General features: G+C 59.6%; 1 protein-coding gene across 6 annotated transcripts in view; it reads left to right on the forward strand.

Annotated features, from left to right (window-relative positions):
* The window catches only part of SARDH (sarcosine dehydrogenase), a 61452-nt gene extending 48736 nt beyond the window's left edge, over window positions 1-12716 (forward strand). For 5 of the 6 annotated variants that reach the window (XM_042911961.1, XM_042911963.1, XM_042911966.1 and 2 more), the window contains 4 exons: window positions 6997-7159; window positions 7660-7828; window positions 9470-9605; window positions 11075-12715. In XM_042911961.1, the coding sequence (XP_042767895.1) occupies window positions 6997-7159; window positions 7660-7828; window positions 9470-9605; window positions 11075-11200 (594 nt within the window). In that variant the 3' untranslated portion in view covers window positions 11201-12715. Of the gene's footprint in view, window positions 1-6996; window positions 7160-7659; window positions 7829-9469; window positions 9606-11074 lie in introns of all 6 variants that reach the window. The other variant, XR_006195680.1, reaches the window with a different exon arrangement.

The following is a 12716-nucleotide window of genomic DNA, read 5'->3' on the forward strand; positions in this document are numbered from 1 at the left end:
AGGGTGACTTGAAATCTGCGGTTCCAGGGGCGGCTGGCTGGCGAGGTGTGCTTTCCGCTAAGGAGCGCAGGGGGTAGGGTCGGTGGCGCATCCGGCCTTCCGGGGGCCTGGAAGAAGGACCCCGAGGGTCGGACAGCTTCTGTGGAGCTTTTCAGATCCTCAGAAAGGGTCAAGTTTTCAGATCCTCAGAAAGGGTCAACTTGTTGTTGACTTGTGGTTGACTTTGTTGTTGTCGTTGACTGATCGATTTTGAGAGAGAGCGTGCACATGGGGGGGTGGGGGGGGGAGGCGGGCAGAGAGAGAGGGAGAGAGAGAATCCCAAGCAGGCTCCACACTGTCAGTGCGGAGCCCGATGTGGGGCTCGAACTCACAAACCGTGAGATCGTGACCTGAGCCGAAATGAAGAGTCGGACGCTTAACTGAGCCACCCGGGCGCCCCGAAGGTCAAGTTTTTGACGTGTGATTTGAGCATCGTACCTTTTATTTATTCTTATTCTTGGCAATTGGTTTGCAAACATCCTCTCCCACCCCCTCACCCCCACCCCCTTCACCATGCCCAACTCCTGCCATCACCACTATCTTTGTTACCATAATCACCTTCCCCAGAGCCACCATAGCCACTGCACACCCAGCCTTCTGGACCAGACCACTGGGGGAAATTGCACATCCCCCCTGCAGATCATTATTAGAATCGAGGATGTCTTGGGAGCCTCCAGGGAGGTTGAAAAATGAAGATCCTTGAACCTATCGCCAACATTTTCTCCCCTTTTCCTGTGGGTTCAGGACGCCAGGCCCCTGCAGAGGGCCGCCCGTGCTCTGATCTCTGCCCACCCCCTGCCTCCAGGGTCCCTGGGAATCCTCATTTATGTAAGAGATGGCTGAGTTGGGAGGATGGATGTGCGTGGTGTGTTGGGGGTGCTGTTACACAACCAAACGCCTGGAAACTTGGAAGACTGCCATGAGCTAATGTGATCTGAAAAGGTTGGACGTGCTGGCCTGAGTCCGGGGGCCCAGCTGCCGGAGCCCTCCTGCGATATTTACCCGGAAAGGCACACTCCGGGCTTGTTCTGGTGACGCACGTGCCCAGGGCATCCCACGGGAGCCACGTGGCCTCCCCTGCCCGGGGGGCCCCTGCGTGGCCTTTGATCTGAGCCGAGGCGGCGGCCCGGCACCTCCCCGGACTCCCGTCCCGTCCACGGAAAGCCGGCAGGAGCGCCCTGAGGCACCAATATGGAGGCAAGCTCCTGGATCACGTCTTGCTAGAACCCAAGCACCCAACAATCTTCGAGTGAGTCCGTCAGGGCAGGGAGTGTGGATCTCACGGTACCCGCACGGGCTCTCCACTTGGAAACCCTGGCGGGCCCCCCCCCCCCCCCCGTGCTGCCCGCTTCCCAGTTGCGAGGCCTCCCCCGAGTACTGGGCGGGCTGGTGCCAGCGGGAGAGCCGCGGTGAAATCTGTAGGAAGACTAGTGAGCCACAGTGAAATCACCAGCAGCGGGAGGAGTACTTACACCACGGAAAGTGGTCAGTGCTGCAGAACACCCCCCGACCCCACCCCGGGAGATGATTATCAAACATTTCCCGGGACATCAGCGGGCCTGGGGCGAGCGACCAAACTCCCCCTGAGTCCCCGCTTCCTTATTTGGGCCGGTAACACCACTTCCCCCGTGGTGAGCACCCTGCCTGGGGCTTTATGGGGATGATTCTGTTGAGCGCTCCCGTGAGCCTATGAAGGACGGGTTTTTATTTTTTTTAATTTTTTAATGTTTATTTATTTTTGAGAGAGAGAGAGAGGGAGAGGGAGAGGGGGAGCCACAGAATCCAAAGCAGGTTCCAGGCTCTGAGGTGTCAGCACAGGGCCCGTCGCGGGGCTCGAACCCACGAACCGACAGATGGTGACCTGAGCCAAAGTTGAACCCTTAACCCACTGAGCCCTCCTCCCAGGTGCCCCAATGAAGGACATACTGTCATCATCCTGGGCTTGCAGAAGAGACTCAGAGGGACATCGGTCACCAGGGGACTTTTTATTTACTTATTTATTTTTTTTATTTTTATTTTTAAAAGTTTATTTTTTTTGAGGGGGGAGGAGCAGGGGGGGGGAGAGAGAGAGAGAGAGGACGAGGGAAAGAATCTTAAGCCAACCTCCATGCTTTGCCCAACGCAGGGCTCAATCCCACGAACTGTGAGATCACGGCCTGAGCGGAAATCAAGAGTCGGACGTTCGACTGACCGAGCCGCCCAGGCGCCCCTGGGGACTCGGATTTAAACCCGAGCTCGCGCTCTCGGCCACCGTGGTGCCCGCCGCTTCTGTGGGTGGCTGGCCCGTCATGGACCGCTGTCAGCACGAGCGTCTGCTGCCCTTCCCTTGCTCCTGGCACCCAAAACGTTAAGAAAGTAGTCACCCAGTCTCCCTGGGCGTTAGGCGCCCGTCCATGGAGAAAAGGGTGTTTGTTCTGTTCTTACCACTTGAACCTTTTTAAAGCATGTAGTTCGGTAGTATTAACTGCATTCACATTGTTGGGCAACAGATTTCCAGGACTTTTTCATCTGGCAAAACTGAAACTCCATATCAATTAAACAACAACCCCCATTTGCCCTGTCCCCAGCTGCTGGTAACCACCAGCTACCTCCCGTCTCTATGAGTGTGACTAGTTTAATTCCATGGAAGTGGAATCATATAGGACTTGCCTTTTTGTGTCTGGCTTATCTCACTTAGCACGATGGCCTCAAGGTTCATCCGTGTTGTAGCAGGTGTCAAAATCTCCTTCCTTTTATTGGATGATAATATTCCATTGTGTGGATAGACCCCAGTTCTGTTTATCCTTTCCTCATTTCTCAGTCGGGTTGTTTTGTTGGTGTTGAGTTGTAGGGGTTCTTTATGTATTCTTGATATCAACCCCTTATTAGATACATGGTTTGTAAATATTTCCTCCCACTCTATAGGTTGCCTTTTCACTGTTGGCTGTTTCCTTCGATGCACAGAAGTTTTCGTGTTTGACGTAGCCCCATTTGCCTAATTTTGCTTTTTGTTACCTGTGCCTTTGGTGTCGTGTGGAAGAAAGCATTGCCAAGTCCAATGTCATGAAACTTTCCCCCGTTTCTCCTGGGAGTTTTACAGTCCTAAGACGTACAGTGAGGTCTTTAATCCATTTTGAGTTAATGTTTGTATATGGCGCAGATGCGGCTTCATTCTTCTGCATGTGAAGGTCCAGTTTTCCCAACACGTTTGTTGAAGAGACTGTCCCTTCCCCGTTGAGTGGTCTTGGCAGCCTTGCTGGAGATCGTTTGGCCACACACGTGAAGGTTTATTTCTGGGCCCACTTTTCTATGCCATCGGTTGGTTTGTCTGATTTTATGCCAGTACCACACGCTTTTCGATTATGGGAGCTTTGTAGTTAGTTTTGGGATCAGGAACTGCAAGTTTTGCGGCCTTACTCATTTTCAAGATTGCTTTGGCTGTTTGAGGTCCCTTGAGATTCCGTATGAATGCTAGGATGGATTTTTCTATTTCTGCAAAAAGCCTCACTGGGATTTTGACAGGAAAACACTGAATCTGCACATCGCGTTGGGCAGTATTGATATCATAATGATATTGTGTTCCAATCCATGAACATGGGATGTCTTCCCATTTATTCATACCTTTTTTCATTTCTTTCGACAAAGTTTGGTAGACTTCAGTGTAGATGTCTTTTACCTCCATAGTTAGGTTTCTTTTTAAGTATGTTGTTCTTTTTGATACTATTATAAATGGGGTTTTTTAAAAATTTCCTTTTTGGATTGTTCATTGCTGAGGTATAAAAACCCCATTGATTTTTGTGTGTTGGTTTTGAGCCTGTGTTTATTAATTCCAACAGTATCTTGGGGGGCCTTTAGGGTGAGAGAAGGGTCCTGATTTAAGGTCCTTCCTGATGACCTTCCATGATTTTGTGACTTCATCCAGGGCCTGTGGCTCCTGTAAGAGAGTGGGGCTCTGTTTTGCAAGGGAGTTTGCCTCGGTTTGGGGCTTGCTTTTGAAGTCAGTCCAACCCAGTCTTTGCTGGCAGATGACTGTGTCCCAGGCACCATGCTTCCCCTGAACTTGATGATCAGAAGCACTGTCCTCTCCCATCTATCAGATGGGGGCACTGAGGCAGGGAGGAGAGGCTGACCAGAGCCCATGATCCAGATATCCTCATTTTTAGCTTTTCCTCTTTATTGTGTGTCCCTGCTCAGAAGAAATGAGCACCCACCCCCCCAAATCCACGGCTTCAGTGGAAACAAATGAAGATGTCTTGAAAACCAGCAATTCTGTGAACTTAGAAATAAATGCACCTGGGCTTCCCCAAACTCCCTCAATTTGCCAGAAGCAGAGGTCCATCTGCCCCTGTTTTACTCCATCGTTTGGGAAGTATTTATTTAGCACCTACTGTGTGCTGAACCTGAGCACAGGGGTGCAGTAGAGAGCCAGGCAGCCGACCCCTGGCCCGGGGAGTGGGGCGGGGGGTGGGGGTGGGGTTCCTGGGAGCCGTGGAAGAGGCTGGGAAGAGGCTTTCCACCGATGAAATCACGGAGCCCCAGGGCCTGACCCTCTCACTTAACTGGGACCGTGTGTGTCTGACACGAACCTGGGCCATTAATGGGGGAGCTTTAAAAATGATTTTTCCTATTTCAAAATGAGATTGGCTTTGAGCCCCAAGCTCCTCCGTGGGCTGTCTAAAATTAGAACCCCGTTGACAGGCAATCTTTGTCAGGGGCCCACGGCTTGCACTAGGGAAGCAGGGAAATGTCAACAGTACATTTTCTGTGTCGATTTTGAGTTTTTTGAGAGGCCTGGGCAAATGGCAACTCAGAGCAAATGTTCACTGTTTCCAGAGCTTTCAGAACCCAACCCCTCGGCAGCAATGTGATTGAAGTGTCAGGTTTGTAAGGAGCTGGGTCTGTGCTCGGGAGAGTGGCCTCCGCCCCCTCCTGTGTAGACAGTAATCCAGTCGGAGCCGCACAGGCTCGCGGCAGCGATGGGGTAGGCTCCTTCCTCCCCGTGAGCTCTGCACTTTGCTGTACTTTCCATGTCCCTCTTGTGACAAGGACGGTCCTGGAGCTGCGGGCTCAGGCCTTACCCCCGGGGACACCGTGGACTCGAGGATTTGCCCGAAGGCCAGGAAGCAGGCACTGTGGCTGGGTGGTAAATGACCAGTAAGCAAACCAACCATACAGGACAGGTCACACGCCAGCGGGCAGGGTGCTGCCCGCTGCTGGCTGTGGCCCCCACACAGCCGCCAGCCTGGTACCCAGAGGCCAGCTGCCCCATCAGAGATGCGTGGCGCCTCTGGGCCTCCGTTTTTGCATCATCCCCTGGATGTTATTTACATGGGTGTCTGCCACCATGTGGGAGAAGTGCTCCAGTGACGGGATGTGTGTGCAGAACGTAGCCCAGGGAACACTGTGTCAACAGCACTGTCCTCTCCGGGGCGTTGGGGACGCACAGTCCCTTGCTGGCCCCTGGGGCCCAGCTGTCACTGAAGTGGTCCTCACAAAGGTCCTTTCGACCCCACTGTATGCCCCTCTCTCTCTGTCCTCCCCTGCGCACCTGCTGCAGCTCGGTGTCCTGGCCCCTGCTCTCCGGGAAGGCCCGTCCGCAGCGGGAAGCTCTGTCACCTGCCAGCCGGGCCGGGCCCTCCCAGGCAGGCACCTTCCTGCCCAACACTTGCCCACCCTGAACGTGGTTGCCAGAGAACTGGCTTGTGCTTCTGGCTCTGGCCTTCTAAGACTCCAGGCCGGGGCGGGGGTGGGGGGGGGCGGGCAGAGGCTGTGTGTGTCTTCAGAGCCCAGCATCTGGCCAAGGCTGACCAGGCCGGGGAGCAATCACAGTGCCGACTCAGCACCGGTCTGCTTCCCCTCTTGATGTGTCAGAACCCATCGGGTGCAGCCACGGTGACCCCTGAGCTGGGCCACCGACCTCCCAGCAACTCCCCCTCACAGACAGACCTCAGAGCTTCTTTTTTATTTTTAAGTGATTGATTGATTGATTGGTGTTTATTTTTGAAAGAGAGAGAGAGAGAGAGAGAGAGAGAGACAGAGAGAGACAGAGTGCAAGCTGGGGAGGGACACAGAAAAGAGGGAGACACAGAATCCGAATCAGGCTCCAGGCTCCGAGCGGTCAGCACAGAGCCCGACGCGGGGCTCGAACTCACAAACCGTGAGATCATGACCCGAGCCGAAGTCGGGTGCTTAACCGACGGAGCCCCCCAGGCGCCCCAGACCTCAGAGCTTCTTAAAACAGACAGAGCCGGGCTCCTGATCCCATTTACAGATGGCGAAATTGAGGCCAGAGGGAGGCCAAAGGTCGCCGTGGTGACTGAATGGTGGCCTCCAAATAGGTGGCTGTGTCCTAGCCCCTCGCCCAGAACCCGAGTGTGGCCTCAGTGAGACGTAGTGTCTTTGACGTTGTGACTCAGGTAAGAATCTTAAGACAGGATCGTCCAGGACCAGGGTGGATCTTGGTTCCAGTGACAAGTGTCCTGATAAGAGACCAAAGTAGAGAAGACACAGAGGAGAAGCCGTGTGACACAGAGACTGGAGGGATGTGACCACAAGCCCAGGAAGCACCTGTGGCTGGAGGAGGCAGGAAGGACCCTCCCCCAGAGCTTCTGGGGGGAGCACAGAGTGCTGCCACCTTGATTTGGGGCCTCAAGCCTCCAGAACGGGGAGAGAACACACTTCTGCTCCTCTAAGTCCCCGGTCTGTGGCCATTCGGTACGGCTGCCCCGGGACACGTGCACAGTGACTTAGAAGAGTGAGGCCTGGGAACCGTGTGTCCGCTTTCTCCTGCTCCCAGCGCTGACACCCCTCTTTCCCCCTAGAGATTTCCAGAGCAGTCTGGAGCTCTGTCCTTGGAGACCCCATCCCTGGGTGCTGGGCGGCCAGGGCCGGGGCCAGCCAGTGAGAATGGTGACAGTAGGCCCTCGACCTGGGTCGCCTGACCCTAGCCTGGGTCTGAGTCGTGCCCTGTGCCCCCAGGTGCGGGCCATGAGGCTCTCCTTCGTGGGGGAGCTGGGCTGGGAGCTTCATGTGCCCAAGCCAGCCTGTGTGCCCGTGTACCGGGCTGTGATGGCCGCAGGCACCAAGCACGGCCTCGTCAACGCCGGGTACCGGGCCATCGACTCCCTGAGCATCGAGAAAGGTGTGTGTGGGGCCCACAGGGCGCCCCGGGGCTGCCCGGAGCCACGCTGCAGGCGGGGGGGGGGGGGGGGGGGGGGGGTGTCGGCCCCTGTGCTTCTTCCCTGCCCCACTCCCCTTCCCGCCTGCCCCTTTCTGTCGGCCTCCCCAGCCTTCCCCCCACCAACCCCTGCACTGCCCACAGACCGTGGCTTCCACGCAGGCCTGGGGCCGGGGCTGGGGTCCCTGACAGCAGCACTTGGAGGGCGAGGGGGAGGGGTGCTTGCCCAGCCTTGGGGGGGCGGGACCGGAGCTGGATTTGGACTGGGTGCCTGGGTTTCCCCAGGGGGTTGGAAGGATGTGAGGGCAGGGCTGCTCGGGTCCCTCCCTGACAGCTCACCGGCAGGGCAGAGGCTAGAAGGGGCATCTGCTCCCGGGGCCTCGCCCAGGGGACCTTCTGCAGGTGCAGGAGGAGCCGGCCCCCCACGTCTGCTGGGCACCGACCCCAGGGTGTCCTCCCCGCAGGCTACCGGCACTGGCACGCCGACCTGCGCCCCGACGACAGCCCCCTGGAGGCGGGCTTGGCCTTCACCTGTAAGCTCAAGTCAGCGGTCCCCTTCCTGGGGCGGGAGGCCCTGGAGAAGCAGCGGGCCGAGGGCCTCCGCCGACGTCTGGTGTGCTTCACGGTGGACGAGTGAGTGGCCCGTGGTCCTGCGTCCGTCCGTCTGTCCGTCCAGTAGGACGGGGTCAGCAGGGCCCGAGGGGACCCGGGGGGGATGGGACACACCCTGCTCACACACAGCTTTTGAAAGACAAAGGTGCCACCAGGCCACCTCCCGTGGGTGACCCCGGGCTGAGGGCCCAGCTTCCCAGTCACCGTGTGGTGACTTCTCACCATGTTCCGGTTAAATCCCTCCCACGACAGATGGTGGAGGGAAGGCCAGGCCACGGCCTGGAGACCTGGGGTGCCAAGGGACAGGGTAACCCAGCCGCAAGAAGGAGAGCCCGTTCCGGGGACCCGACCCCTTCACTTGCCCCCGAAGTGGGGAGGGGGCTTTGAGCAGGTGGCTCAGTTATGTCCTCGGGATCTGGCCCGTGCTGTCCCAGGATTCCACCTGGGCGGAGTGACTCTGAAATGACAGTCCCAGGCTGGTGTCTTCACGGGAACCTGGGTAGCCACGGTCTCCAGGACGGCGGCTCGACTTTGCTGATTTGCGGCTGACAGGCTCCCACGAACGCGGCCTTTCTCCCGGATTTCTGGAGCCGTCAACAGAAGTGTCAGGAGACACGAGGGGGGGCAGAGGGGGAGCCGAGCTGTGGCTTGTCATCGCCCTGCTGCTTCTCCCCGGGCTCCGGTCAGACCGGCCCCCCCGCACGCCGCTTGTCCACCTGCTGGGGAGCAGCCCAGGCTCCAGTTTGGGGGTATAGACGGAGCAGAGCCCTGCGGAGCCCCTGTGCCACCTGGCCCCCCGGGAAGCACCTGCGGCCTGATGTCTGTCTGCCTCCGGGAGCCTCCGATGCACCCGCCACAGCCCTCCGGCCCCGCTCGGGTGTTCTCTGCAGGGCCACCAAGGCAGCCAGGGCGGTTCCGGTCCTGAGGAAGGGCACGGCCAGGATGCCCCCTACCCCGGCCTGTTGCCTCACGTGCAAACAGCATGTGCCCCACAGGACAGGGTGGGACGAAAGGGCAGGGATTTGTCGCGGAAACGCCGTCTGTCCCACCCTCTTCCCTCATTCACTCGGGGCCCAGAGCCAGAGGCCCCCGCGCCTCGTCCCCGCGCCTTTGCCCAGGGCAGGATCCGCACTGCTGCGCCACCCTCTCCTGGGGGGCGGCCGGCCCCGGGCACCCGTCAGGCTCTCCACAGACACAGACCCAACACCCAGAGGCACGAGTCTGCAGAGATTTGCACTAAATATGCCAGGCACTTCCGGGCGCTGGAGCATCTGTGATTGTAGTCTAATCTCTGCGTTTTCTCTTCTGAATTTTCAGAAATGTTATAGTCTGCATTCATACTAAAGAAAAGTCCTTTTGATAGATAACGCAGCGTTCTGTGGAGAAAGAACCACAGTAAAACAAGCCTCGGGGGCATAAGGCTTTCAATTATTCAGAAGTCAAGGAAAAGCAAGTTAAAAGGCGGGCCTTTCCCAAATACCTGGGGTCTGTCCCTGCAGACGCAGAAGTCAGGGCCCGGCAGTCGTCTGTTCTCGTTCGGGCATCCGCTTGGACGCTGTGCCTGGCGACCTGGGGGCCAGGCACTGGGATGGCTCCGGGCCCCAGGGCGCGGGTCTCCCCACTGGGGGCTCCGGGGCCCCAGCTCTCTCTTGCTTCTTCCAGAAAAGTGCCCATGTTTGGCCTGGAGGCCATCTGGAGAAACGGCCAGGTGGTAGGCCACGTCCGGAGGGCTGACTTCGGGTTTGCCGTTGACAAGACTCTCGCCTACGGCTACATCCGGGACCCCAGCGGCCAGTCGGTGAGTCCGCCCCACCCCCCACCCTGGCTCTGCCCAGGGAAGCTCGGCTCCCCGTCCGGCTCCCTGTCAGCGCCCCGTGCCGCCTGCACCCCTGCGCCATGCTGGACCTGGGCGACCGGGCGCGGCGAGGTCACGGTTGATGGGGCCGCGTCTCTGGCGGGGTCAGTGGCTATTTCTGTATTTTCTCTCTGAAAAAATCCGACTTTGGGAGCTCCAGGCTTCTCTTGGTCAGAAAGAGGCTCTGGGCCAGGGCTAACGCCCTCTGCTCCTGGAGCCAGAGACCCAAACCTCGAGGCTGGGGTGGGCGCCAGGGAGAGCAGAGGCCTGGACCTCATCCTCCCAAGAGCGCATTCCTCTCCTCTCTTTCCTCGTCCCACGTGTGCCTGCACACGCATGTACGCACACGTGTACGCGCGTACGGACACGTGCAGCCATAGACACGTTTTGCCACGTGACCATTTGTAAACCCCAGTGACCCGCACTGAGCCCAGCTCCTCCCTGCACATCGGCAGGGGGCGCGGAGGCAGAGAAAGGGCCCGTTGAGGGCCTGCAGGGGTCAGAGCCCGGGGAGGGGGCTCGAAGCACTTGCCAGACTGGCTGGCTGCTCACGAGGGTGTCAGTGGCTTGGGCTGGACGCCGTGACGCGAGCGAGGAGGGGGAGGAGCTCACCGCCGTAGCACCTTTGTGGCCGGGCCCGCTTGCCTTGCTCCCTGGAGGTCTGCACCAGCCCCGTGGCAGCCGGGAAACTGAGGCGCTGAAAGGCTCTGGCCGTGGGGGCCGAGATGCTCACCCAGCCGGGGCTGAGCTTTCCAGCCTCAGCCTTAGACACTCGGAGGACCCCAGGCTGCAGCTCCCCCCACGTGCGGCCAGCAGAGGCCCCAGAGGGAGATCCACTTGGAAGAATGAGCAGGGAGGAGGCGGGTGTGAGTCAGACCAGCCCAGGCAGGGGTGCCAGGGACGTGCCGGGCCTGGCATGTAGGCCTGGGCAGGGGGCTCCCACCCTGGGCCTCTGGGGGTCCTGGGACCCGGGCTGTCTGTCCTGCATCGCTGGGAGAGAAGAGATCTCTAGGAGCAGGGCCCACGGTGCCTTGCCCACGGCCGGCCCTGGGTGCGGCCCCTGTACTGAGAGGGCAGGATCCCCGTGCGGAGCCAGTGTGCCCAGGGTCTAGGCACACGGTCCTTTTCCCGTTCCCCGGTTTCGCAGGGATCCACACTTTCTGCAGCTGGAGGTGTCCCCACGGGCTGGCTGCCAGCCCGCGGCTCTGCTGGGGCCCCAGGCGGTCAAGTCCAAGTCAGGGCTCCTACGGGCTCAGGGCGGTTGTTGGGTTCACAGGAGGGCCCGTGGCGCAGAGATGGGTTCACCCAGAGGGAACAGGTGAGGCCGAGCCCGCCCTCCGGGAAGCAGGTAGATAGGAGCCCAGCACCCGCCAGGTAACGGGTGACCCACACCCCCTCGTGTTCTGCAACAGGTCTCGCTGGACTTCGTGAAGAGTGGTGACTATGCTGTGGAGCGGATGGGGGTGGCCCACCCTGCCCGGGCTCACCTGAAGTCTCCCTTCGACCCTGACAACAAGAGGGTGAAGGGAATCTACTGACGGCCCCGCGGGGCGGAGCCTCGGTGCATCAGGAGGCTGAGACCTGCTCCGTCCCTCGCTGACCCTCCCCACGGGGCCCGCCGCCCTGGCCCAGGACCGGACCCGGCCAGAGCAGGGGCCTCCCCGCCCTCCTAGTGCAGAGCTGCTCGCCCCCCAAACAGATACCACCCGAGCGGACAGGAGACCCAGAGGGCCTGTCCTATGGTCACTGACCAGAGGCTGGCCTCTAGTCCACCCCTACCCCCCAAAACAAAGCTGCAAGGTCTTGGGCTCAGGGAGCGTGCCACGTGGCCCTCTAGAAGCTTCTGAGAAGGTGCGTAGTTAACCCCTAGTAAGCCCAGTATAAAAGCAGGGAAGCAAAGGGATCTGCCTGGTACCCCGGGCCTGCCTGAAGAGCAGACTGTCCAGAGCAGAGCACCGCTGGAGAGTTTCCAGGTCCACCTGGAATTAGGGACAGAGGATTGTTTAGTACTGTCTGCCTCGGGCGCAGTTTAGAGGCAGAGAGCAGGGGTGCCAGCTTGGCTGGATCCCTGCGGCCAGGCCGTTGGGCACGATGGTCGGTTCCCCAGAGGCTGGCAGAGGAGGGGATCCAGGAAGCAAATTCTTCCTGCCTTGACCTGTTTCTCACACGGGAAAGCGTTCTGAGCACCACCAGCTGGTGAAATAGGTGAGCAGAAGCAGGGGGTGGGAGGGGTGGGTCTCACATCGGCGCCCTCCCTCGCCCATGCAGAAGCCCCACCTCCTGCCCCAGTTTCCCCAAGAGCACGTCGTTCACTAGGTTCGTGAAGGAGCGGCGTGTTGCCGGGTGAGAATCCGACAGACCCCGCCTGCCTTGTGGCCTCTGTCCTTGCTTTGTGACTGCGATGTGGCTCCCGCCTCCCCGCTCTCTCCACTTGTGGCCCCGGGGAAGGGCCTCGCACAGGGTCTTAAAAGGGGGTGACTCCCCCGCACCCCTTCTCTGGGCCTTCAGAGCTCTCTAACATCTGCCTGTGTGATCCTCCTCCCTGCCTTCCTGGCCAGGATAAGCGTGTGTCCCGCCCCGTGCCCCTGTCCCCGGTCCCTCCCCTGTCACCTCTCCGGCTCACCCCAGCAGGATCTCGGCGCCCACCGGGCAGCCCGGGGGCCGCCCATGCGGCCTTGCCCGGCGTGCCTGACTCTCTGGGGAGCAGAAGGTGGCGGGTGTGCGGGGGACAAGGAGGACAGGGTCCCCGCAGACGCTCGCAGGAAGCCGCACGGTCACTGGGGCAGGGGGCAGTCCCTGGCGAGCCCTGGCTGCTTTCAGATGCTCACGTAGTACACAGCCCCACCGTGGACCGCGCTGGAACAGGTCAGGCTAATAAAGTCGAAGTCGTGGGAAGATGTTTGGGTTTCACATGGCCTTTGGAAAGCTCTTCGGCCCCCTCGCCAGACCACAGGCTGCGGAGCTTGGGCCTCTGGGGCTTTGCGCGCCTCCGGCAGAGGAGACCCGGAGACCTGTAGCCTCCCGGCTCACGCAGGCCTGGCTCCCGCGTGAGAG

This window comes from Panthera leo, chromosome D4, assembly GCF_018350215.1.
Source record: "Panthera leo isolate Ple1 chromosome D4, P.leo_Ple1_pat1.1, whole genome shotgun sequence".
In the NCBI taxonomy this organism is placed as follows: Eukaryota; Metazoa; Chordata; class Mammalia; order Carnivora; family Felidae; genus Panthera; species Panthera leo.